Source organism: Cydia pomonella, chromosome 18 (assembly GCF_033807575.1).
Source record: "Cydia pomonella isolate Wapato2018A chromosome 18, ilCydPomo1, whole genome shotgun sequence".
In the NCBI taxonomy this organism is placed as follows: Eukaryota; Metazoa; Arthropoda; class Insecta; order Lepidoptera; family Tortricidae; genus Cydia; species Cydia pomonella.
The window spans coordinates 6891959-6917588 of record NC_084720.1 but is presented as its reverse complement, the minus strand read 5'-3'; the positions used below and the strand labels follow the sequence as shown (position 1 = coordinate 6917588).

The 25630-nt window shown below is 39.8% G+C and overlaps 3 protein-coding genes across 4 annotated transcripts; 2 read left to right on the top strand and 1 right to left on the bottom strand.

The window, feature by feature from the left end:
- The first annotated feature begins 440 nt into the window (after positions 1–440).
- On the top strand, positions 441–3188 carry LOC133527802 (calcium and integrin-binding protein 1-like). Its single transcript, XM_061864979.1, has 5 exons — positions 441–784; positions 1077–1179; positions 1684–1831; positions 2625–2749; positions 3028–3188. The coding sequence occupies exons 1-5, from the start codon at positions 693–695 to the stop codon at positions 3136–3138; spliced, it is 579 nt and encodes a 192-aa protein (XP_061720963.1). The 5' UTR covers positions 441–692; the 3' UTR covers positions 3139–3188.
- LOC133527803 (uncharacterized) lies at positions 3185–6763 on the bottom strand. Its single transcript, XM_061864980.1, has 6 exons — positions 6569–6763; positions 6367–6476; positions 5872–6005; positions 5109–5146; positions 4880–4989; positions 3185–4257 (listed from the first exon to the last, which is right to left on the bottom strand). Exons 1-6 carry the CDS (start codon positions 6629–6631, stop codon positions 4104–4106), a joined length of 609 nt encoding a protein of 202 aa, XP_061720964.1. The 5' UTR covers positions 6632–6763; the 3' UTR covers positions 3185–4103.
- Positions 6764–6845: 82 nt separating this feature from the next.
- On the top strand, positions 6846–24289 carry LOC133527801 (protein tamozhennic). 2 transcript variants are annotated; one of them, XM_061864978.1, is made up of 9 exons: positions 6846–7077; positions 12506–12667; positions 13614–13813; positions 14173–14352; positions 14437–14575; positions 15518–15833; positions 16947–17758; positions 18978–19184; positions 19911–24289. In XM_061864978.1, exons 2-9 carry the CDS (start codon positions 12529–12531, stop codon positions 20051–20053), a joined length of 2136 nt encoding a protein of 711 aa, XP_061720962.1. In that variant the 5' UTR covers positions 6846–7077; positions 12506–12528; the 3' UTR covers positions 20054–24289. The 2 variants fall into 2 exon arrangements, with proteins under 2 accessions (XP_061720962.1, XP_061720961.1); XM_061864977.1 differs by lacking the exons at positions 6846–7077; positions 19911–24289 and adding an exon at positions 7103–7133 and having other exon boundaries at positions 18978–19217.
- The last annotated feature ends 1341 nt before the right edge of the window (positions 24290–25630 follow it).

Sequence of the window (25630 nt, the reverse complement as noted above, 5' to 3'; positions counted from 1 at the left end):
AGTGATACTTGAGGAAGGTTTAAGTGTATAATTTGTTGTTTCGTGTAACCCGTGCGAAGTCTGGGCGGGGCGCTAGCTTATTATAAATTCAAACAGTTTAAACATTTTTAACTTTCTCGTAAAGTAACTGTGCGGTTTAGGAGGAACTTCCTCCCGCGCACGCCTCGGATGTGGAATGAGCTACCTGCCGAGGTTTTCCCGCCGAGGGTCTACAGTATGAGGTTCTTCAAAAAAGGAGCGTACAGATTTTTAAAGGGTCGGCAACGCGCATGTAACACCTTTGGAGTCGCAGGCGTCCATAGGCTTCGGTGACTGCTTACCATCAGGCGGGCCTTGCTTGCCACCGTCGTGGTACAAAAAAACAGGCGCTCTCCACTTTCTATTTAAATGTAATGGACAAAAAATCGACATGTTATCAATTTGTCTATAAGGAAAAAAATCTGCAATTTACCATCAAGAACAGTTTCCTGCCTGATCAACCAGACTTACTAGTGATCGGTACTCTCATTTACACTGCAGCTTAGTTTGATTTTATTCCTAGATAAAATAAGAGTACTATGCTTATCTCATTCCGCCAATTAACAACACGGTGCGTTATTACAAGATAAGATAATATAGCATTGGAAACATTCTTTCATTGTCGTTACAAGTGGAATTACTGTTTTTTTTTGTGTTGTGTACATTACGCCAATATGGGTGGATCGCAGTCGTATCCTGGGCTTACACAGGATATTTTAGAAGATTATACAACGTTAACTTATCTGCATAAAGGAGAGATACTATAGTAAGATATATCTTTCATTGTTTTGGGTTTCATTCAGGTAAGAAGGTTAATAACACTTACGGTAGGAGACCCGGGCTTATAGTAGTAGTAAGTATATGCTAAATTTGGACTTACGCGAGCGTCGTAGACACCTATTGGAATCGTAAGATCAGATGGTAGGTAGAGCGACCCCCTCTTGTGGATCTGCTGATTAACTGACTGCTGATATCTCGGAAATTAAACGACTTCGTTTTCTCGCTTCCACTAAAATTATAAATGTGTAAAAATTGTCCATCACTTTCTTTTGTTTTAGTCTAATGAAAAAGGTATATTCTATCGATCCGGAAAAAATTAAAGCCAACTATCATCACCGATTCAGCAAAGAAGAAATCCTGAAAAAGTTTGATGTGCTAAGAGTAAGTGAACATTTAAATTATTTATTTTCAACTTAATGGACAGTGCGACTCGTAATAAAATCGTTATCGTGGAGACAGAGAAAAGTAAAATATAGAATGTTGATACTTCTACAAATTCGCGCGTCTGTGCTTCATCATTGTTGCACGCGACTGGTGATGAAGAAACTTCAGCGGCATACTGTCCGATAACCAAAACATTGTTTACGGCCATAGTGAACCGTGTAGGTAATAATCAAGATTGATTTCCATTTACTCATTTATTTTGGAATAAAAGAGTTTAGGTTGTCACTCGATATGGTTCACGAGTGGCGGACCGTTTCAAGTGGGACCTTCCTTATTTACCTATATATTATCTACTGTTTCACCCTAGCACCATCCTTTCACCACCACCATGTTTTACCACAACACCAAAAAACTAATTGTTAGGTTTAACTCAGGTTACCTAGGTCAGGCAGGTACGGGTCTTAATTCGCATTGGTACCTACGTAAATTCTTTAATTTCAGAATAACCCTTTTCAAGATCGGCTGTTCAGAGTGTTTTCCTCCGAAAAGGACGAGTGCTTCTCATTCGAGGACCTGCTAGACCTGTGTTCGGCTATGAGCTCCGAATGCCCCGTGGAAGTGAAAGCGGAATGGGCATTTAGGGTTTACGGTAATTTGTTTCTTATGGGCACGTTTATATGACGAATTTCTATCCCCATCTGATATAGCTGCAGCTGATGTATATGGATTGCCTAGCACGGTGGTTCCCAAAGTTGACTGGGCTCTGATTCTGACCCACGTTTTCTTAAAATAATTTATGGTCATATTATTGATAATGATAATGCACAGTTAGCCGGATCGGTCGGAATGTCGTCTTATGTTTCAGGGCACACACAATACTCGCTCGCGACCCATAGTTTAGGAAATGCTGGCCTAGCAGATAAATGCGGTACTGGATGGGGGAAAATAGGGTTCATTGCCTTGTTAAAGAATGCGTCAACATAAACTATATTACGTCCATAGCCTACGGTGACTGCTTACTACCAGGCGGGTCGTATGCTTGTTGGCCACTGACGTGGTATAAAAAATAACTAAAATTAGGAAAAAAATGGTGCTTATACTGTAACTTTACAGCCCATTTTCCCCCACTTTTCCTGTTCTACCAAGGCAGCCCAAGTGCATATGTTTGTGTTCTTAAGGGAATTCGGATGGAGGTGCAAGCACTTACTGCTCGCTCTTAGATGTCAGTATGGTCAAGGCGTTTAGCATTTAATCGAGAAATGGGGCTAGGCGCCGCTGTCACCGGGTGACTTAGAGGATATTTATGGAATGATATGGTGTTAGCCACGAAACCTGAATACGCCAGTTCGAATCTTGGAATCCATCGTCGAATGCTTTTTCTTTACTATCATCACATCTTTCAGCTTTCAGTATATGATGTAAGTTTATGTTTGTTTGTACAGACTTAGACGAAGACGGACAAATATCTGCTCAGGATATCAGCGGAATAATCGACAGACTGACTGAGCATACGAGTAACAAGAACCACTACATTGAAATCAGCTCTAAGAAGAAAATTGCTGATATTGTAAGTATCTTCCATTTTTTGTAGTATGTTGCGTATTTTTAAAAAAAACTTGTGTTTTGATCACCTATGAGTATGACCAAATCTCAAGAATTGGAAATATTGGCGTAGCCTTTAGTTTTTACGACAACTACTCACCCGACTCATCGTTCGCTTTGCGGAAACTACGGAGAAGAAAACGTCGTGAGGAAATATGGATAGTCACAATAAGGCCTAGTTTCCCCTTTTGGGTTGGGAGGTCAGTTGGTAGTCGCTTTAGTAAATTGCCATTTTTTTTCCAGATACTAAATGAGCTGAAATTAGACCATGCAGGAAGTATGGGCCTGAGCGAGTTCAAAATATGCATGACGAGGATATCGGAGTTTGAGACATCTTTCTATTTCAGGATATAATCTATGGCACGTGTTTAACTTTATCTACTGAACTAAAACAACAACCTACAGCTTGTATTTTATTTCTGAAATTCCGTTTTGGGTATTTATTGAAACCATACAATTTGAAATCTGGAAATCTAAGGGGTTAAGAAAGTTTTTTAACTGAGCAAGATATTTATTTCAGTAATAGGTACTTACCTATTCTTTCTGGAATAGTAAATAATCTCGTGATCCAGTAAGATCATACACAAAGCAATAGGTAAATTAGAGGTGTAAGGTAGTGAAAATTTACAGCTTCTAACAGTCGAGTAAATCCAGTTACCGAAGCACGCACCATACAGCGCATCTATATCAGCTGTTAATTTAGTACTCCTTTGTCTAATGCCAGGTAGATTTTGATGAATTGGTAATATTGCTTTTCGAGTTAAACTTGTTGTATCTGAGAGCACTGGTGATCCACGTCATGTGGGTATTTAAATATTTATATTTGATAAAGGCCTTGCATGTTCGCCCCGGCATCGGCAGGGATATGGCAAACCGTTCGTGCGGATCTCGTTACTACGAGCTGTGCTACGAGCGATGGTAATGCCGACATCGCCCTATCTAAGAAAGGCATTGCAATTGCAAAGGCTTTATTAAAGTGATGGGTGATGATAGCGTCCAGCATAAGTGGGTCAAGCTGGGTTCACAAAAATTTGGCGCGAATCTCTAAGGGCATGACCGCATGGTAATACCGATTCTTTTGTATCTGTCTACCCGAAAAAGGCTTTTTAAGCATAGCGTCTGACAGGTCTGGAAAACTTGGTGCGGGTCTTAGTATCTGGGAGCGATGGTAATACCGACCGTATTGATCTACCTGAGAAAGGCCTTGCAATCAACTTTATTATTAACTCTCGGTGATAGTCAAGCTAAGCGGGGATGGCAAACCGTTGGGACGGATCTCTATAGGTATAGATATGAAGTTGATGGTATAATACAGATGCCTATCTGACAAAGGCCTTGCAAGCAGCTTTATTATAGCGTCCAGCGAGAGTCCGGCCAGGCAGGGCAGGCATACCGCTGGTGCGGCCCGTGCTGCCCGGCAGAACCGCCGGCTGCTTGTACTTCACGTGGAACGTCGGGAAACTGAGGTATGTTCTGCGGGAAAAAGTTTGTGATGGTGAGTATTTTTAATAGAAGTAGAGTACGGGAAATCATATATCTATCTCAAATTCATAAAAGTAGTTACATCCAAAACTATCAGCTAGCGGCCTAGGACAGCAGGGACATAGACCGATTAGGTGCGCATATTACGGCGCAAAGCTTGGAGTATTCAACAACGGGAGTAGCCTTTAAGAGCTTACCCCTCTGTCGAAAATCTCGGCCAATGGTCATATGTATTGTATGGACGGACGTTTATCTGACATGGCTATTTGTATGTTACGTATATATAGCCATACATATGACGTGCCCCTCCCGCGTAAAAATCTGAAGACTGTTTTGTACAGAAAATGACAGACAGAGACAAGGCGTCTCCAGTTGTTAAATCCTCCAAGGCGCATACTGCACGTTCGACCGGCGACTGCATGTCCTTAGATTGGCCTGCGTTGTTCTATTTTGTGTACTTTGCATAATACCTATGTGTGTTTAGCGCACGCGGCTTTTGGTATGTGTATAAATTTTGGTGACTAATTACTTTCTTGCGAGCAATCTCAGTTACCATCATGGAAAATTATAGGTACTAGGCACTACTTACATTACATTAGTAAGTACTACTTACGGAGTTAAATCCGGTGGACATTGCCACATGTAATCTGCGTCTAGGAAGTAAGTTAGAGGATGGTATGCCTTAGGGTAGCCTCTGTAGTAGTTCCTGTGGCTCTGGCATGCCTTCATAAAGTAGAAAAAACATGAATTTTGTCAAAATAATAAGGCGACAGTAAACATGTAAATTCGAAAAGAATGCGAACAGATCAAAATATATCAAAATGAAATCTCAAAAAACTTACTTCGTAAAATAATTCAACTTCATCTTGACGTCTATTATCGATAAATAAAATATCCATATTAAAAAGATTAAAGCATCAGGAAACTAGTAATTGTTATTACAACAGAATTTTATCCACCTATGGCAATCGTGATTTTGTTTTTAGCGCCATTGCCCATTGATAAAAATTTGACGTAAATCCATAGACCAGAATAGAAAAGTTCATTACCAAGTTCGAGTAGACCTATAGTATGCAAAACATTATTTACAGTGCGACACAAATAGAAAATAAATGAGGGCGCTACTTTCTTCGTTACATGTGTTACAGTCACATTTTTGACGTAAAGTGCTCTTATCATTGCTCAAATATGGCAACAAATTTGTATGCAAATTGTTTACAAATTGTTCCATTTTATTTTATTTCTACTAGTGACTATTGTATTCTTTGATATCTACTCTTTCATGTCGTACTGTAGAAATAGGTTAAATGTTCGAATTCCTAATAAATTAACCATTTTTTTCAACTAGCATTTTGTGGGTATGAAAATAAAGACTGAAATCATATACTCGAAACGAAAGATCTAAATATAGGCCTACTCACATCAGACTGTTGATTGAGTATTGTATTCTTTGCTGTTGATTGAAAACGGCAATGATGATGATGTTGGGTAAGTTTGCTACGATAATTTACTGAAAACACGGTATAAAATTGTATTATTTAATTATAGTCATTCGAAATAGATGTTTTCTATACAGCTGAATTTTCTAACGACTGTATGCTTTACAGGGTGGTTTATTGTACCGAGGAGCTAGACTGCGTCCGGGCAAGGGTGGAAAACCTGATGTTCGCCCTGGAGTAATATTCAAAACTGCCGGCTGCTTGTATTTAATATGGTACGCTGGATAGCTTAAATAAACACTGGAATAAAAAGAACAAATAAATACTCAGTGGCAGATACATCAATAATTGAGTATAAAGTAAAGGGTAACAACTCTTAATTTCAAAAAACTTATGCTTTGGATCCACTGAGTTATTATTATTAAGTAATAATAGTTCAATGTTTGAAACATAAAATTCATGAGTATTATCATAATAAATCTTTTATTGCTCATAACATAACGTGAGGGTTATTGTTATTAACATTTCATTAACATTTTCTCTGGACACTTTTTGCTGAGGGAGACAGCTAGAGATAGGTATATTATATTTTGATGTTACTCTCAACAGCAAGATGTTCTACAAAACAGTATTTAGATAATATGAGCACTTAAATACTTACTGAGACATTTCAGGAGGGCATTGATAGGTATATTCTCCGTCGCTGAAGTAGCTCAATGGATGATAAGCTTTAGGATATCCTCTATAATAATTTCTGTGCAATTGACAAGCCTGAAATTAATTTGAATAAAATTAGTTGTATAGGGTAGGGTAGTTTACATTTCGGTTGAACGTTACGACTCGAGATTATCCAAGACAAGTACTTTATAAAAATTATTTATTTCTTCTTCCCGCATAGGATCTAAAAACAACAAATATTTAACCATATTGCCTCAAATCTTATAAAAAATCAAAATTTAAATGTTAGTGTCACTCACGTCACGTGTCACTAAGTTTTTTGACGGTATGTCGTTTTTTATTTTCAAAAAGTGCCGAATTTACTCGCTGCTCACTCTACCTTGCTCGACGTAATCATAGACAATAGACTGAAATAAAAATGGCATCGTACTAAAATGTCAACTGGAAATGTCAAAACAAAATCGTAATTTTGTTGTAACACATATTGCAATAATAATTTCTCATTAATTATAAAGCTTTTTCTGGGTTTAACTATAATTATGTTTAGGGTGCGACGCATAAAGACTTGTAATTAAGGAACATAAGTTGCGCTGGCAGCAGGCTTTGTTATTTTTGGTGAACTATTTTTGTCCGCTCTACATTCAGTGCATTGGAATAATTTTGACATCCAGGAAAAGAATGTTCTTCCTATATGGTGAGTACATTTCGGCGCAAGGTTTACTGAGTGTTATTAGCGCGTGTACCTAAGTAGTGAGTAGCTTCAGCTTTTTTACATCGTCTACGTCGCATGGAGATCATTAACATATTTTTTCGTGCACGAAACGTCAGGTTAATGGTGCATAGTTCTGCGGTAAGGGTTCCTCGTACATAATGCGGCAAGATATTATTCCCTAATTTAAATGCGTTCAGTTTTTGATAAAAAACAAAACGAAAATCTTTGAAACTGGGTATGACTAGTGTGAATTAGGTATGTGGGATGATGTGTGGGTTGTTTTTTTTTACCCATAATAAAATTGTTATCAGGAAGTTAAAAGACTACGACATGTAGAAAGTGCTTTTTCTTCTTTCTCATTCCATGAAACATTATTAAAAATATCATCATTAAGTCATATAAGTATACAACCTATTGAAAATGCAGCTTTATGAACTTTTTAAATTTGTCTATAGAAAATTATTTCAGTTAGATATTTTTGTATTATTTATTACATAGGTCTAAAAAGTTCTTTTGTATTTACTGTAAGTCCTTAGCAGATTAAAAATGCCAATATAGTTGCATACTATGATTACACAAGTCATTTCCGTAGTCCTGGATATAGAAAACAAAATCATAACTTTCAAACTAAACATATGGTTTTATTACAAAGCAGAATATAAAAATGCCATTATCATATTACATTATTATATGTCAGACAGTTTTCTAATAAGATTCTAATTTTATTACATACATGATGGTACGGCCAGACAAAAAGGGATAGGTGAATGTTTGTGATGGCATCTCTTTCATTTTCCTTGGGTAGCAAGAAATGCCATCATGAATATTAGCTGAATCCCGTTATGTGCGGCCGCAACATAATGTGCTAAAGTTGGCTTAGTAGTTGAGTAGCTAAAGTCCATTTATACTGTATCTACTTATTAGACTATAATTAAAAAAATCTTTTCCTATCTAAAATACAGTGTTTATATTTACATAACATTACATATAATGAAAATTCTCTATAGCATCAAAAAACGTCCGGTTCCTTAAGTATCGCTTAGTTTACACTGTAAATCCATCAAAAATAAGATAAGATAAACAAAGATGAATTGTTAGTAGAGAACTTTGCACCGATTTGATTAGACACAATCTCTCTGTTTTGTCTTAAGGTTGACTGGTTGAGAATGCCTTTTGGCATTAAGTCCTCCTGTTGTATATTATGTTTTCTTTTGTGCAATTAAGTTTAAATAAATAAATGGAACAAAGTGAGGCAATGTCATAATAAACATCATATTTACATAGAAATTTGACATTCATGATGATATCACCACACTTTGTCCTTGCAAATGCCATGCAAAGTTAGCTTGGTTCGACTCTACCTATTTAAATATTATATTCAGATTAACATATTTGTTTAATTTAATGATAACATCATCATTGTGTGGGTATCTTAATGATACTATTTGTAAGTATATCAATATAAATTCTATGGGTCGTTAGGGAATATTGAGTGGGCCTTGAAAACTAAGAAGACATTCTGACTGGGCTATCTGAGCATTATCAATAATATTTAATGCTCCCTTTTTGAGACGGCCAAGGATCCCGAATGTGGCAGTTTTTATTAAATGGGTCAACTTTCGGAACCACTGAGTTCATTAGAACCATTAAACTTGATTTCTTTAAATTCACCACTATAATTGTTCAGCATGCAACTTAGTTATAAAGCCCAATTTTAATATAATTTAATTTCTTAAATATATGAGACTCATTTGATTCTAGCAGCAAAATAGTTTAAATAAGAATAAATGATAAGCCCTTGTGAGTCACTTTTCAGTGATACAATTTTATATTTGATACATTGTAATTATCAATTTAATGTATCTTATCTTCTTTACCATAGCTCATGAAATTGATAACAAGTTGTTATATTGATTTAACAAAGCCATTAATATTTTTATAGCAACATGAAAACTATATTCTCCTTCAGATTTCTTGTTCTATTCTATTCTGTGTACTGTTTAATTTCAGCATACATTATTATTGTATTTTATCTGAGAATGTGAATAAAACCCATAAAGAATTTAAAACAAAAAAAAAATACACCTGATTCTATTCATTACTCATAAACAAGTTTCAATTATATCGTTAAGTATTATACTCGTAGAGCTACATTGATTTATCCCTTAACACATTCACTGCCAGTGATCAACTCGGCGCTTTCGTAAAAACTAGTGCCTACGCTAATTCTCGGAATTAGTTGTCAAGCAGACCCATGCTCCCAAGCCAAGCTCCTATGAGTCTTGGCAAAAAAGCCGGGATAACGCAAGGAAGATGATTTTCACTGCCAGCGACCAACTAGGCAGGCGCATTTCAGCCAAGCAAATGCTCTTAGTCCTCATACAAACGGTCTACGGTGTGTACAGTTTTTAATTTGCTAGACCTCTAAGGCTTTAGTGTTCTTTACCTAACAGGGTATCAATAACATGATAAACAATTCCTATCAACATAAATTTTGTATGTAACAAAATATTGGTTCTCTCATCAACCTTGTGTTATCCCTGCTCTTGCTAGGACCCACTTTATTACTCATTCTCCTACACTACTTGGCACAGAAAAAAAATATTTACATATAACACATGGACCATATGGATTTATATTATAACCATAAGGGTTCTTATTGTTGGTGACCAATTTAGAAATCAACCTTATCTACTACCAACAATGAGATACCATTTGCCTGAAAACATCACAACTAATCAGTAATTTATTGATAGGCTCAAATTGAGTATGACACAGTTTAATGACCTGATACATGAATCACTCTTCACTGATTCACAATCAGTCACATTGTGCGGCTGTTTCGCTCCACTGATCGATATCCTTTGCATTGTTGTTTGTACAACACGAAAAAAAAGGTAGTCTTTATCTTTACTGCCTTAGTCCGGTCCGGACAATCATTTCCGTCGCGAAAAGGGCGCAAAATTCGTTTTTTTAGGTGATTGATCCACTTTATAATAAAACACACGTTTCTTTTTAAAATTTCGTATTTAAGAGCCCTTATTTCTTAGAGCGTATCTTTCTCCGGCTCCCGCAATTACTATAACCGCGAACACTGAAGTTCGCATTTTCACAAATTTCTTTCTCTGTCACTCTAATTACGCCTTAATTGGTGTAAAGGAGAAAAATGCCTGCAATTTGCGAATTTCTGTGTTCGCGGTAGGCCCTCTGTTCTTCTGGCGTGAGACGTGCTAGAATCCTAAGCTAACTCGGCAAGTCTGCATAGACTTTGAAGTGACAAAGTTGAAGGGTGTCACTAAACGTATACACTTATAAACGTTACTATTTTCATTAGTGTCGAACAATTTTTTTTTTCTAAACCTAAACCGAAGCCGATTGCCGTATGATTTTTATGCCGAAACCTGCAGAAACGGTTCGGCGGTTTTTTTTAACCCAAACAGAACTTTCGGCTGAAACATGATACCTGCCGAAACCGAAATTTCGGTTGATCACTAATTTTCATAGAAATTTGATGTTTATGGCACTCCCACAGTCTGTCACTACAAAGTCTGCAATGTCAGCTTGAATCTATCCGTGCATTACCTAGTTAGTCATCCTTTACATTCGTTAGTTGCTATAACGCACGAATGTAAAGGATGACTAACTTCGGCGGTTTTTTTAACCCAAACAGAACTTTCGGCTGAAACATGATACCTGCCGAAACCGAAATTTCGGTCGATCACTAATTTTCATAGAAATTTGATGTTTATGGCACTCCCACAGACTGTCAGTACAAAGTCTGCAATGTCAGCTTGAATCTATCCGTGCATTACCTAGTTAGTCATCCTTTACATTCGTTAGTTATAGCACAGCATGTGTTGTTATGGTTACGCGTTGAGTCATGTCCTCGTTGTTTACCAGCGCTGTGCAGTTCATTATCATTATTGAGTAACTTTTGTTTTCATAAAAGAAATTTATGTAAATTACCAATATTTTCGAAATACTCCAGAGAGGGAATACCTAAGCGGCAAACTACATAACGTACGTACTTACTTGAAATGTTGATAATAACATACTAGTTGTTTTCAGTGATATGTACATACAGCTCCGCTCTGAGGGCCTACCGCGAACCACGTTCGACGTGTTGTCTCCTTGTCACACTTACGTACGAATTTACAAGTGCGACAGAGAGGCAACACGTCGAACGTGGTTCGCGGTAGGCCCTCTGATCTCTTGAACAACGTGTACTTATGAGTCCCCGGCAAGCTCGGCCGAATTTCACATTCCTATTCGAACGGAGTTTCGTTCTCATTTTAAAACTACGAGTTGGATTGTAATGAAACTTTGCATATACAATGAAATGAAGTATATCTAGTTCCGTAATTAGTTTATGTCAGCCTTCTTGCCCATAACACAATGAGACAAACTCATAACGACACAATGACTATATACATTAAAAAAAGCAAAATTAAATAAAAATAAAACAAACGAAATAGAGCAAAAACAAGTTTTGTATGAAAAACTTAGATTCGCTGTATTTTTTAAACTTTGGTGTCTGTAGCTACATAAACAGGACACACACACAGACACAGAACACACACACACACACACACACAGGACTAGATATACCTATCTTATTGTAAGTACAAAGTTATCTTTATCTTTATGGAGAACTGAGCTTGCTGTGGACCCTCATGTCGAATCAGTCAAACCAGTGCATATTAAATTTCGTTGATAATAGGTAGATACTATGTTTTTCTTCCATCCAATAGTGTTGCAACTTAATTAGGTCGTCACTGCACCAAAGCTTCAGCACCAATCACTCGTTAACTGGAGTATTAATACCACACTAACCTGTTTACTAAAATAGTACACAAACGTGCATGCATATTTAGAACTATTACCAAAGAGAATTTGAAATATAGGTGGATTGTCAAAGTAAATTTACTGTGGCTACTGGCTACAAAGTAGTAGTACTAGGTAGCTAACTCTGCAAGGCATTTACAATGACAAAATGTAGTAATGTCATTATCAATGGCAAATTTCTAATAAAATCAAATGAAATTATGACGTATAATGACACCGCTTCATTTTGTTATATTCAATTCTGTGCAAACTTAAATCAAACAAAATCTACTTGGTTTGATGTCAAAATCTTTGAGAGCTTCAAGCCTTTACAGATTTTTGGGTCGTACACAGATTCAAAAATACAAGTTGTCCTGTGCGCAAAAGTTAACAGCTTGTGTGCATTTATTTAATGATTGGCACACAGGTTAGAGGTTAAAAAAATGATTCGTCGGTTCAGTCAGAAAATTAAGCTATATTAAGGTCGGAGGACGCACAGGGATTCACACCGCCACTCGTACCAGAGAGTTACTCGAACATAATAACTGTACCCTTAATTGTTTAATGCGTTTTCTAATGTCTCCAGGTGCGTAGCAAGTGGCGTGTGATATGGTGATGGCGGCGGGCGGCATGGGCGACGCGCGCGAGCGGCTGCCGGCGCTATGGCGGCGGATCGAGGACGCGCACTACAGCTACTTGGAGACGGATGACAGCCCCGAGAAGTTACAGCAAAGGAAGAAGTTGGAGGGTGAGTAAAAGGCGGCATGACAGGTTGTGGCAGCGGTTAGAGTGCACTGCGGTTACCTCGAGATGGACACCAGCCGAAAATTAACAGCAGATAAAGAAGCTGGAGGACGAGTATGAGTATGAGGCGAGGGCGCTATGGCGATGGAGCAAACCTGTATTACTACTGCTTGGAGACGGATGACAGCCCCGAGAAGTTACAGCAGCGGAAGAAGTTAGAAGGTAAGATAAGCGGATGCCGTTGTAAGCGTCATCGGCGAGCGTGAAAACAGTTGTTTGATTATGATTTTCTTTACGTAGACCACGACGTCACGCAGCGGAGTCGCTTGAGCATTGCAAGGCTCAACGTCGAGTATAAAAAATAGTTGTATGATTATTCTTTATGTCTAAAATGAAAATGGTTAATGTCTTAATAGTTACTATTATGTTTGGGAGAGGACACTGACTTCTGTAACACAGGTTTTTACCTAGCTCAGAAGTCAGGGACTTCAACACTAAAATGTACTTACCTTAATGCCAATAAAATTTATTTATTATTATTATTTTGTATTTAAGTACGGCCACGAAGTACGTAGTAATTTGCAGCAAAATCTACTGACTGAACACTTCAACTTCAAACGTGGCCAGGGGCAGTCCGGGTCTGTTCAGAGAGGGTTGCGGCATTAGAAAGAAGTTTTAAAACGGAATTAGTGTTTGATTTGTCGGATCGGATAGTGCTTTTTAAAACTGCGCATTTCGTGGCATGTAAACACGACTGCATTACTTTACGTTAATTGTATGAATATTTATGTTGCTCGCATCCGAACCTGCTTATGGATTTCCATCCTAAAGTAATGTCCATTTAATAGTAATAAGCAATAATCCTTTCTGATTAAAAAACTCCTTAAATCCCTTTTTTGACTTAATCAACGTTCAACGCAAGTTGTCTAACATCATATTACGTTTTCCAGGCTACATAATGGAGTACTTGTCGATCGTGCCACACGAATGCAAGTTTGGTCTCGCGGAGACCGGCAAGGTGTTCCAGCGTACGATAACGGAGCTGTCTCAGTTCAGCGCGTACCGCGCCGGGCAGGGCTGGGCGGCGATCGCGCGGTACGCGGCCAACCTGCTGGCGCAGCCTTGGCGGTTGGAGTACCGGATTATACGGGTAAGGGTTACATAGGTTATCACTTATCAGCCGTCATGATGCAAATTCAGTCTTACAAAGACCTGCGAAGTGTCCAAAGAACAGAAATGCGTGGCTGTTGAAGTGATGGAATATAAGTACGAGTCATCGATAAAAGTTCCTTAGTGCATTTTTGTAATGTTTCGTCGCCTTTCTCCTGTTTCAGCTAAAAAAAAACCAGCAGGTATCTCTGTATATTGCGCAAGAATCGCAAAGACTGATTGGAAATGAACAGTCTCGACCGTGGTCGGGGATCGCAGGACTGACCACGCTTTACTATAATAAATCGATAATATGTCAAGTATTTGACCTTTCACAAAACGTTTTATTTGACGTTCCAGTTATACAGCGGGTTCTACAAGCACGAGGTGGAGGCGCACATGGTGGGCGCGGAGAGCCTGCTGCAGGCGCTGGGCTACCGCGCCGCCGGGCCGGGCCGCCTGGCGCTGGACGGGCCCGCCTGCCCCGACGCGGCCGCCGCCGTCTGCAGGGACGCCATCATCGCGCAGTGCGAGTGCCAGGTGGGCATGCCGAGGACAACCACTGTACCGCTAACAGCGCGATGGATCTTCACTATACCTGTCTCATTACAATTATATTTACAGATAATGGCATCCGTATGGGAAGCGGTATGGAGCGGCGGCGGGCGGTGCACATGGGCGAGCGTGGCCAGGGAGCGAGCGGCGTGCGCCTCGAGCGCGGCGGCCACCGCGGCCAGGCTGCTGGCCCCCGCACAGGGGCAGGGTCAGTACATCCCTACAGTGTACAGTCGTGTGGCCAGGGAGCGAGTGGCGGGCGCCTCGAGCGCGGCGGCCACCGCGGCCAGGCTGCTGGCCCCCGCACAGGGGCAGGGTCAGTACATCCCTACAGTGTACAGTCGTGTGGCCAGGGAGCGAGCGGCGTGCGCCTCGAGCGCGGCGGCCACCGCGGCCAGGCTGCTGGCCCCCGCACAGGGGCAGGGTCAGTACATCCCTACAGTGTACAGTCGTGTGGCCAGGGAGCGAGTGGCGGGCGCCTCGAGCGCGGCGGCCACCGCGGCCAGGCTGCTGGCCCCCGCACAGGGGCAGGGTCAGTACATCCCTACAGTGTACAGTCGTGTGGCCAGGGAGCGAGCGGCGTGCGCCTCGAGCGCGGCGGCCACCGCGGCCAGGCTGCTGGCCCCCGCACAGGGGCAGGGTCAGTACATCCCTACAGTGTACAGTCGTGTGGCCAGGGAGCGAGTGGCGTGCGCCTCGAGCGCGGCGGCCACCGCGGCCAGGCTGCTGGCCCCCGCACAGGGGCAGGGTCAGTACATCCCTACAGTGTACAGTCGTGTTGCCAGGGAGCGAGCGGCGTGCGCCTCGAGCGCGGCGGCCACCGCGGCCAGGCTGCTGGCCCCCGCACAGGGGCAGGGTCAGTACATCCCTACAGTGTACAGTCGTGTGGAGCGGTTTATTATATTTATTTATTTATAATTCAACGCACGATTTTATCAAGCCCTGTTTCCACCGTGACCGAGAAATGAGGGAGAAATGTCTAAGCTGAGCAGACCTCGTTTTTATGAAATAGGTTTGCGTTTCCACCAAGAAAGAGTTTAGTTGTAAATTCAAATAAGTCATTACAAGTTTGAGAAAATTAAATTTTAAACATGTCACCTATTTTTTTCTTATTTACATAATAAATAAAAAATCTTTGTACTTGTTTCAGAAATCTACTCAAACATCTCTGTGCCAGTACCGCTCGAGGCCGCCGCCCGGCGCGACTACCCCTCCCCCCTGGAGTCCCCCCCCGACCTGCCCACCCCCGTCCTCCCCTACATGCTCCCCCCCATGATGTACCCCGACATGGCCAGCATGGCCAACATGGCCAACGTGAACATGGCCATGCCCCCAGTGCCAATGATGACGTACCCGGTGCCGTACTTCTACCCGGTGCAGGCGCCGTACATGATCCCGACGCCGATGTACGCGCCGATTAAACACGCGAATAATGTGCCGATCAATGGATATCCGCCTCACTACAGGTATTTAAATTTAGGTTATTTTTTAAATGTTGAAGAAGCTGTGGTGGCCGAGTGGATATGACGTCCAACTTTCAATCCGGAGGTCGTGGGTTCAAATCCTGGCTCGTACCAATGAGTTTTTCGGAACTTATGTACGAAATATCATTTGATATTTACCACTAGCTTTTCGGTGAAGGAAAACATCGTGAGGAAACCTGCATACATCTGCGAAGAAATTCAAAGGTGTATGTGAAGTCCCCAATCCGGATTGGGCTAGCGTGGGGACTATAGCCCGAGCCCTCTCGCGCATGAGAGGAGGCCTGTGCCCAGCAGTGGGACGTATATAGGCTGAGTTATTATATTATTATAGTTATTATATTTTTAAATGTTTAAGTTAAGCAATTTATAATTAGTGTTGTGTATACGTTATTAACCAATTAAACATTTTTCTTTGCATTTTTCAAAGAATGAAAATACCTATAATCGGTATAAAGTTCGCGTATGTTCGGGATAAACATTTTATGTAGTGTAGTGTAGTCCTCTGTAACATTGTTAGTTACGCATGCTGCATACCTAGACGGTTTAGATAAAGGTGGAATCTAGAAAATGTATATTTTACATTAACAACATTGTATACACCGTGGGCTGTTAAAACCCGATAGATTTTAAAGTTGTATTCTTGACCACATTTAGAGACCAAAATGTCATAAAAAGTTTTCTGAAATCGGTCTTGTTATAGAGATAGTGTCTGTATATGATGTTACTATAAATGTTGTATTTACATGTAAAAGTGCCCTTGAGGCCTACTTGCAGAATAAATTTTTGAATTTGAATTTTGTAATGTTTTTTTTTGCCAAGATGTGAAATTAAATAACGTGTAGTGTGCAGAATACGCATTTTTTTTTGCTGAATTAGACCAAATTTCATAATATTTTTTGGTCCATATGACCTAAATGCGTGGTTAAAATCTGTCGGGTTTTACCAGTCCACGGTGCATAACTGCTTTTTCCGCAAATGAAAGATTATGATTACGTCTCTTTACATTTTTAAAACTAATATAAGGCATGCCCCATGCATCATCATCAAGACACAATTCCATGTGACGTCCAATAATATTTTTCTGTTTATTCCTAGGTACCCAGCAGTGCCAACAGCCCAGCTCATCGAACTAGACTCCCCCTCTATATACGAAAACGGAAAATACGACAGACACAGAGACGACGACCGACACAAGAAAAGCAGGCAGCTAGAAAGCTCTAGAAGAAATAGCACTTCCAAATCAGGCTTCAGCGATATCTCCCTACCAAGTTTACCGCGATCCGATACCCAGCCGGCCTTAAGCAAAGCTAGAGAAGATGGAATGGGCACTTACGAGAGCTGGGACTATGTTTTCAGGAATCTGTCCAGCAAAGATCAAGAAGGAGACAGCAGGAGCCGATTCTCACCATCCCTAGACAGAGATTCAAGGACCCTGGACAGATTAGACAGAGAAGAACGAAGGGCCAAATACCAGCCAACAACTTTGGACTTAGAAGATGGTTTACAAGCTTTAAACCTCGACCGGTCCTACGACGAAGAAATGTACAGAACGGCGAAAGTAAATGAGAATTTAATGAAGTTAAAGCAGGAACAAGAACAGAAGAGAGCTAAGCAGCTAAAGAAGCAGGCGGAAGAGAAAAAGATTAGGAAATCTGAGCCTGTAGGTAACCCTAATGCAGATGCACTTATAACGCCTAAAACAGCGCCTGATAAAGTAAGGTTACTAACTAAGAAGGACGTGAAAGATAGGAGGGATGTGATAAAGCAGCAGAACTCTGTGAATGGGCCGGTGTCGAGTGCGACGGAGGTTAAGAAAGTGAAGAAACCGGCCAGGCCCGTCGAAGAGAAGCCGAGGAGTAAACCGTACGAGAATGGGCACGCTACGTCGCATTCCAAATCCAATTCTGGTTAGTTGATTTTATTATAATCGTATAGAGTCACCCCACACTTAACTTGCCAAGACAAAAGAAATTCCATAAATCCTGGAAGGGGGACCTTTTTATAGGCTTCTGGGCTGCTAAACTTACGAGAATGTTATGAGTTTTATAATACCTATCATTTCAAGTGTAAAACACAAGAAATGATTGAAATTTACTTCGTTGAATCATCCGATCATATGTAATAAATAAAAAAATATTATAGGATATTATTGCACAAATTGACTAAGTCCCACAGTAAGCTCAATAAGGCTTGTGTTGAGGGTACTTAGACAACGACATATAAAATATATAAATATTTATAAATACTTAAATACATAGAAAACACCCATGACTCAGGAAAAAATATCCATGCTCATCACACGAATAAACATGCTGTTCCCATATATTCCACGACTTTACTCTTTCCGCACAGACCCTTTTTCTCTTAACACTTTCGGTGCGGGGCGCACCATTTCCAGTACAAAATGAACACACAGTACGTGTTCTTGGCAGTGAATATGCTAATTGACCGAAGCGTTAGTGAAGATCTCTGTTTTAACTTGGGCCAAATGCTTTCGTGAATTTCAATAAAGGCTATTTCAATTCAATTCAATTCAAATGCTTTCGTATTTTCGGATGTTTTCTACAGGTCGCAATTCTCAATCGATTCTCGTGAAATCTTGTGACCATATTCCTTGATTAAATATATTTTTTGTCGATCGAAATTTTGGAAATTATTCAAAATACGGAAATCGGAGCCAATAGCGGCTGTGGCGCTTAAGACCATTGTGAGTTCACTGTGATAATTACTCGACGAACTTACCCCCTTATTCATAAACGTGTACTAAAGTTACGAAGCCGCTAATAATCATTTGTCCCTTTCCATCATACCAATACGTCGGAAAGGGACAAACGATTATTAGCGGCTTCGTAACTTTAGTACACGTTTATGAATAAGGGGGTAAGTGCATTTCCTAAACTTTTCGCGAGGTCTAGACCTCACAGAGCCACTAGTTCTACTTTATTACAGTAACACACACTATAGAAGTAAGTTGTTGTTATAAACTGGCACACAAAGGGCCTTCATTTCTATACAATATACATTAAATTTGATATTATGGGCGAAAAATTGTAGGCAAGCCAGAGTGAATAGGGTTCCATGAAATCGGTGCCATTGTTGTGTATACCGTAACTATTTTTCTTACAGTCTCAAGCACAACCCCGAACTACGACTTGAAAGCACAACTAGTAGTATCCCTAGACGAGACGGACTCGCGGCCTTCACCGCCTAAACAGAATGGGGAAAGACCGGCTAGCAGGGTGGAGTCGCGGGTGGAAGATAAACAGGAACGGTGGCAGTGTGGGACTTGCACGTATCTCAACAAGGCCAGTCTACAGGCGTGCGAGATGTGTGGTAAGTTAGCACCTCCAAAACAGAATGGGTAAAGACCGGCTAGCAGGGTGGAGTCGCGGGTGGAAGATAAACAGGAACGGTGGCAGTGTGGGACTTGCACGTATCTCAACAAGGCCAGTCTACAGGCGTGCGAGATGTGTGGTAAGTTAGCACCTCCAAAACAGAATGGGTAAAGACCGGCTAGCAGTGTGGAGTCGCGGGTGGAAGATAAACAGGAACGGTGGCAGTGTGGGACTTGCACGTATCTCAACAAGGCCAGTCTACAGGCGTGCGAGATGTGTGGTAAGTTAGCACCTCCAAAACAGAATGGGTAAAGACCGGCCAGCAGGGTGGAGTCGCGGGTGGAAGATAAACGGGAACGGAGGCAGTGCGGGATCTGCTCATACCTGAATAAGGCCAGTTTGCAGGCGTGTGAGATGTGTGGTAAGTTAGCATCAAACTATAAGCTAGAACTTTTTCTAGTCAATCCCTATTGACAAATGAAATATCGACATAACTGTTATCAATAAGTTAAGCAATATCACAATAAATGATCTGCAATAACTGTTTGCTATTTTTTTTAAGCAAGTACAGTGTTAAACGAAGAAACGCTCTTTACGCTCGTGGTTCAATATTTAGTTCGCACGAGAGGTTTAATAACAACTTTGCCTCTTTGTAAAACAAAAAAAAAAATCAGGATCAAATAAATTAGTGTCGAAATTGAACCCCCCTGGCATTTATTCGCAGGCAAATCAAAGCGCGGCCCCTCCATCCAGCCGCTGACGTCGGGCGGGCGCGAGTGCCCCGCCTGCACGCTCGTCAACGCGCGCGCCGCCGGCGCCTGCGACGCCTGCGGCACCAGCCTCGACCGCTGCCCCACCTACATATAGGCGCGTGAGACCCTCTGTCCTCTGGCAGGGTCCACTTGCCCCCGTGCATATAGATGGACTCGGGCGCACAGCGGAGCGTGCACTGACGCGTGTGCTGCTGCGTGTGTGCTGTGCGTGTGTGACGTGACGCACGCCCCACTCAATCGTCCACCCAGTTTGTAAACTCCACGACAACGGGGCCTCAAGAGCTGGAAGCTGCAAGATACCTAAAATTGGCTTTCAGACCAAAGTACTGCGTTGCGGTGCTTTCACCTGACGCATGTAGCTTGGGCGATCAAAGGCGTCGGATAGTTGAGCGAATGACAGATTAAAAATCGCATTGTTGCACCTAAACAGCAATATGGTTCGATGTGTTCCCGTAGCTTCGGGAACCGGACCCGTAGTCTAATAAACGCCAATTTACTAATTTACTTACCATTTTTTATGATACTTTTAAGGTTTATTTTTAAGCGCGCTTGCAATATCGTAACAATTAAAATTTCACCACACATAAAAGCTTAGATAAAGTTCGGCTGTTACGTTTGGACTTGGACAGAAATTATGGTGAATGAGCGATTGGTAATGCAGAAGACCTTGATTTATTAGCATTTAATTGTGCCTTGCAACATTGCGTAAGGTGCCTACTTCTACCAACTACTTGCGCGAAGAATGCCTATCGTTATTTATATTATGAACTTACAGTTTTGTCTATGGCACTAGCAAACATGGACGCCAAAATTAATCCAGTATGAAATTTTGAGAGAAGACAAGCTTAGAGAACCGGGCCATCTGAGGCATAACTGGTGTAAGTACCTTATACCGCTAGTGTGTCGCTCATATTTTCAAGCATTTTTATCTGACTATCAAATTCATGCAAGTATACTGAGTACAGCAACTAATAAACAACAGTTATTAGTTTTCAATTTATGCACCTATTAGTTTACAATCACTTTAAATTCTTGTGTAACTATTGTAGTTTATAATTTAAATGATGTTTTAATCGCGCATTCAGCACACTTCAGTTCTTACATTGACATTTAACATCGTTGGTAAACGCCAACATATCTTTAATTGGGAACATTAATCATGCTTAAATAATTTATTTGTGGTACATTTATCTGTTACGATGTTGCATCATAAATGACTATGAACAGTCCCGCTGCTGTCACCTGCTTCAACTAGCATATCAAGAGCTGCGCGTGCGCACGTGAGTTCTAAATTAGACTCTAATCTCAACGCAGTAGGCACATAGTCGCGTGCGCTCGCCGGCCGAGAATATTTACCATTGCCTTTCTATTTATAGCATTTATATTTATCTACGATCTTACCTTAAAAAATAAGTCTTTTGCGTGAGAAATTAACTTTATAGGATGTTATGGTGTGTTACATTATATTGTCGTTACTCAGATGTTGAATTAAATTTGCTCATACAGCCTGTGTATATAGATGCTGATCCTTGGTATTTGGGGTGGTATGGCTGGTTTTTATGTTTTTTCGCGGAGCTCGAGAATGTTTAAGAAGTTAAAATCGCTCAAGGAAGATACAATAGATATTAATTTTTGTTTCTTGTGGGACATCCTTAACATGTTTTATATAGGAGGTCGGCGTATGATAATTATTTGTATATCTACATAATACCACCCTTATCTTATGCTCCTTATATGAAAGTGTATTGAGACTCTAATACTAACAGATATTTATGATAGTAATCAAGTCAAGAGATGTTTCTGGCTATGTATCCATTATACTCTACCAAAAATCATCATTTGTATGCAAGTGTCCTTATATTCAGTTCGGCTCAGGAGTTTTCAGAGGCTATAACAATTCGATTTAATGTAGATTAGTAACAACGATTTAATACGGTATTTTTAAAACGAGTATTTATTTCATTTATTTGATACAGGGTAAACGAATATAAAATATAAAACGAAACATTTGATGTTATACGATTATTATTTTACCGAACGTCACGATATGATAGAACTATTGGAATAATCAGAAGAACAACATTGTGATTGTTTATACTGCGATAAGCTATCATTATTAGAGACGAGAATTCATTAAGTACTATCAACCTCCAAACAACGTCATGTGCCTCATAACGTTTGTAGATGGCGCCCCCTAAAGAAGTTCTACAACACATTACAGCTAAGTGCTCTACATATGGCTCTTCATACAACAATGATGAGGCATGCGATTTTTGGAAACTGATAGTTTGTATTATATACCGGTCTCAGCTATCATAATATTATTGTAATAATAGTGTTCGTTTATTCGCCTTCTAAAATGCTTTAATGTTAGTTGGAGATTAGATAATGCTTTTATTTTTGTTTTTAATAAATTATTGATCTGTGTATATAACTGTTAGAACTTGTAAATAGTAGATCTTAAAAATATATTTATTTAGAGCGCAGTTTCTAATATGTTAAAGATGAATAATCTATTAGCGTACCTAATAAACTGTTGCAAATAACTAGTGCTTGGGAAAAGGGCCAAACACTGCACATACAGGTAGCAAGAGGAAGTTGTTATTTTAAAGTCTAACCCCCTTATTTATATACGAGTCTGAATTATTATTAAAATTATGTACCTATACAAATACATAACCCATCGGGCGGCAAAGCAATATTTTAAATGAGCCGCGTGGCGCGCAGCCTCGAGGCGGCAAGTTTTCAATATTTAAAATGGCGGCCGCCGGATGTCAGAGAGCGTCCATTTCGAGGCATCTTGCCACACGAGGGGATATGGCTAAATTACAGATAAAGACAAACGATTCATAGCTATTTCAGGCTGTAATGCGTTTATGAATAACGCCATAAGACAGCGTAAATAATGCATAAGAAATACAGAAGTTAGCAGTATTGCCCAGGGACCGAATTTTTATCTGAATTAACGGGTAAAAGGCCAAGTTCGCATTTGTACTTAGCTTTCCTTAACTGTAAATTAAGTTTATAATTTGTTTTTTGTACAATAAAGAGCTTACTACTACTACACCGGTTTTATATTCGGTGTCTATTAAAGTAGATTTTGTTTTATAATAGACTAATCGAATACTATTATTAATGTAATTACCTAAATAGTTTTTATGATTCATCAAAATTGGATGATAACGAATACCGGTATTGGTACTAATGGTCCCTGATTTACTGAACCTGAACTACTTTAGCGACGTAATTTACAAAGTGTGCGGTTTTACGCCCTTTTTCCGGGTTAATAATAATAATAATGGGGTAACGTAACATCATTTTGAGGGTGCATAAATATTGTTAAACACTAATGTAATTTTATCATCACGTTTTATACAAAATAACTATGCCTTTAGGCGAGTAGAGGTTCTTATGCTGGATATGTACTATTGTCAAAAAGTCGAAGCACAGATTAAGTAATGCATAAAAATGTACAGATTTTTATTTTCTAAGTCTGAAACAAAAAAAAAATACATTATTTTCAAAGTGTTTTATAAGGTCAAGTTTTCACTTGTGCCACTTCATATTCACCAATTTGTCATGGACGAAGAGTTAGCTTGTACGGTCGTCATCAGATATGTCGGAGCGACCGAGGTTGTCAAAAATATCTGAACACACATTCTAACGCCTACTGTAAGTAGAGGCATGTAGGGCGTGTTCAGATATTTGTGAGCACATTGGCCGCTCCGATATATCTGATGGCGACTGTACAAGCTTTATCTTACGCCGAGTGCATACTATTTGTTACGTCGATTCAAGCCACTTTTATTAAAACGTATGTTTGACAATATATATATATTAAAAAAAAACCTGTTTACCCACTACTTTATCTGGCTAAAACGTTGCTAACAGGACATACCAGTAGGAACCACTGCAGATTAGTATCTGCGTTAAATCCTATGCACAGTGTAAACGTAACATAGCGGTCATGTACGGCGGTCAACGCACTATGGACGTGTATTTTTCTAATAAAAAGTAGATTTTCTCATGCGACATGTCTGGTGGAGCAAATGCCCCTCCAGCCAACACCATCTGATACTAGTGAATAAGGTATACTTGCCCTAATATCAGGAAAAGTACACGCACCTTCCCGTTGTAAAGGGAACAAGTTCCTTTGGCTGGTGTGGCACTTGCACCACGATATCATACATTTATTAAAGTCGTGCTTGAAATTGAATTGCGTTTAGTTGATCGAACGACATTACGAGTAAATTGTTGTAATAGGTCTGAGGAAGTGACGTTTTGCAGATAGAAAGAATTATGTCTAAAATAATAAACTATTGTTTTACTATTTTGCGTTTCATTAACTACATAATGTATCGTTTCTATCCTATAAATATAAGAAGAAGAACAAACTTAACTGACCATTATAAGCCCAAAGATAAGATAAAACAGCTGAAGAAAGTGACGATGTAAGGCGCCATATGATTTGTGGTTTTCAAATCCAAGGTATAGTTCGTGTGATCCAAGATGACGCGCAGATTTGTCAAATCTAACCTTTACTAACATGACAATCTATACCGTAATATACGGAGTCGTACAACGCCATCTACATAAGTTGTCTAATCGAAGCACGAGTTTCTCTTAGACTACATATCTAATATCTAGTACCTGGGTGAATCAACTTTTTTTGTTTTGTTATCCTGTCCCGTTGTCCAAGGGACAACAGAGGCATAGTTTGTTTGAAGAAACGTATGCCGTTCTATTAACATGCTTAGTAGGGGGCCCATTATGGACATTGGTTATAACGACCACAAAAACGCAAGTTTGATACATTTAAGTACCATAAAATCAGTATTTCAATGAACTTTTGTCCCCTGGACAACTAATCGTAACCATGGCAACGAGTGACGCTAAAAAGTTGATTCTCCCACCTGTAATACATTTACATTCAATGAATCTATGGTAACACCTGTTTATGTAAGGTACAGTCAGAGATTACATATTGATATGGACAAAGTGCCAAAAATCCACGACCATATTGCCAATATATTCACGTAGTGTGTACATATTTTTGGCACTGTCCGTATCGATATTTAATACCTTGACTGTAAAATGTACAGTCGTCATTAGATATATTGGAGCAGCCAAGGTGCTCACAAATATCTGCACACGCCTCTATTGTCAAGCCGTTAAAGTGCTCGTTCAGATATTTTTTGAGGCCACTGTACATTAGAATTTGTCTGACAGGTTGGCGAATAAATTGCAAATTTAAACTGGTATACCGCTGTTGTGTCAGTGTTATCGTATGTATACCTATGTGTAAAATGTTGTGTTCTACCTAATCTTATCAGCACACATGGATAGGGTTATCCACTTTGTTTGACCCCTTACACTGTGTTTATCACTCGTGAAACATGGGCCTTATTCGAGATGCACAACTGTCAAATTTCGCGTCCACATCAAATCAACACTTGATTCTATCGCATGTTGATTGTATCAAGTGTTGATTCTATCAACTGTGGATATTATCATTTGGAACAATCAAAACTCATTCATAGAAAAAATAATCAAACAAAAATCAACTTTGTTTATTACTACTATATAGTTTGAAATGGCTCTGAACTCGAAGTGGTTCGGTTTGATTTGATTGTCACCTGACTGTGGATTGCTAATGTCAAATTTTGACAAG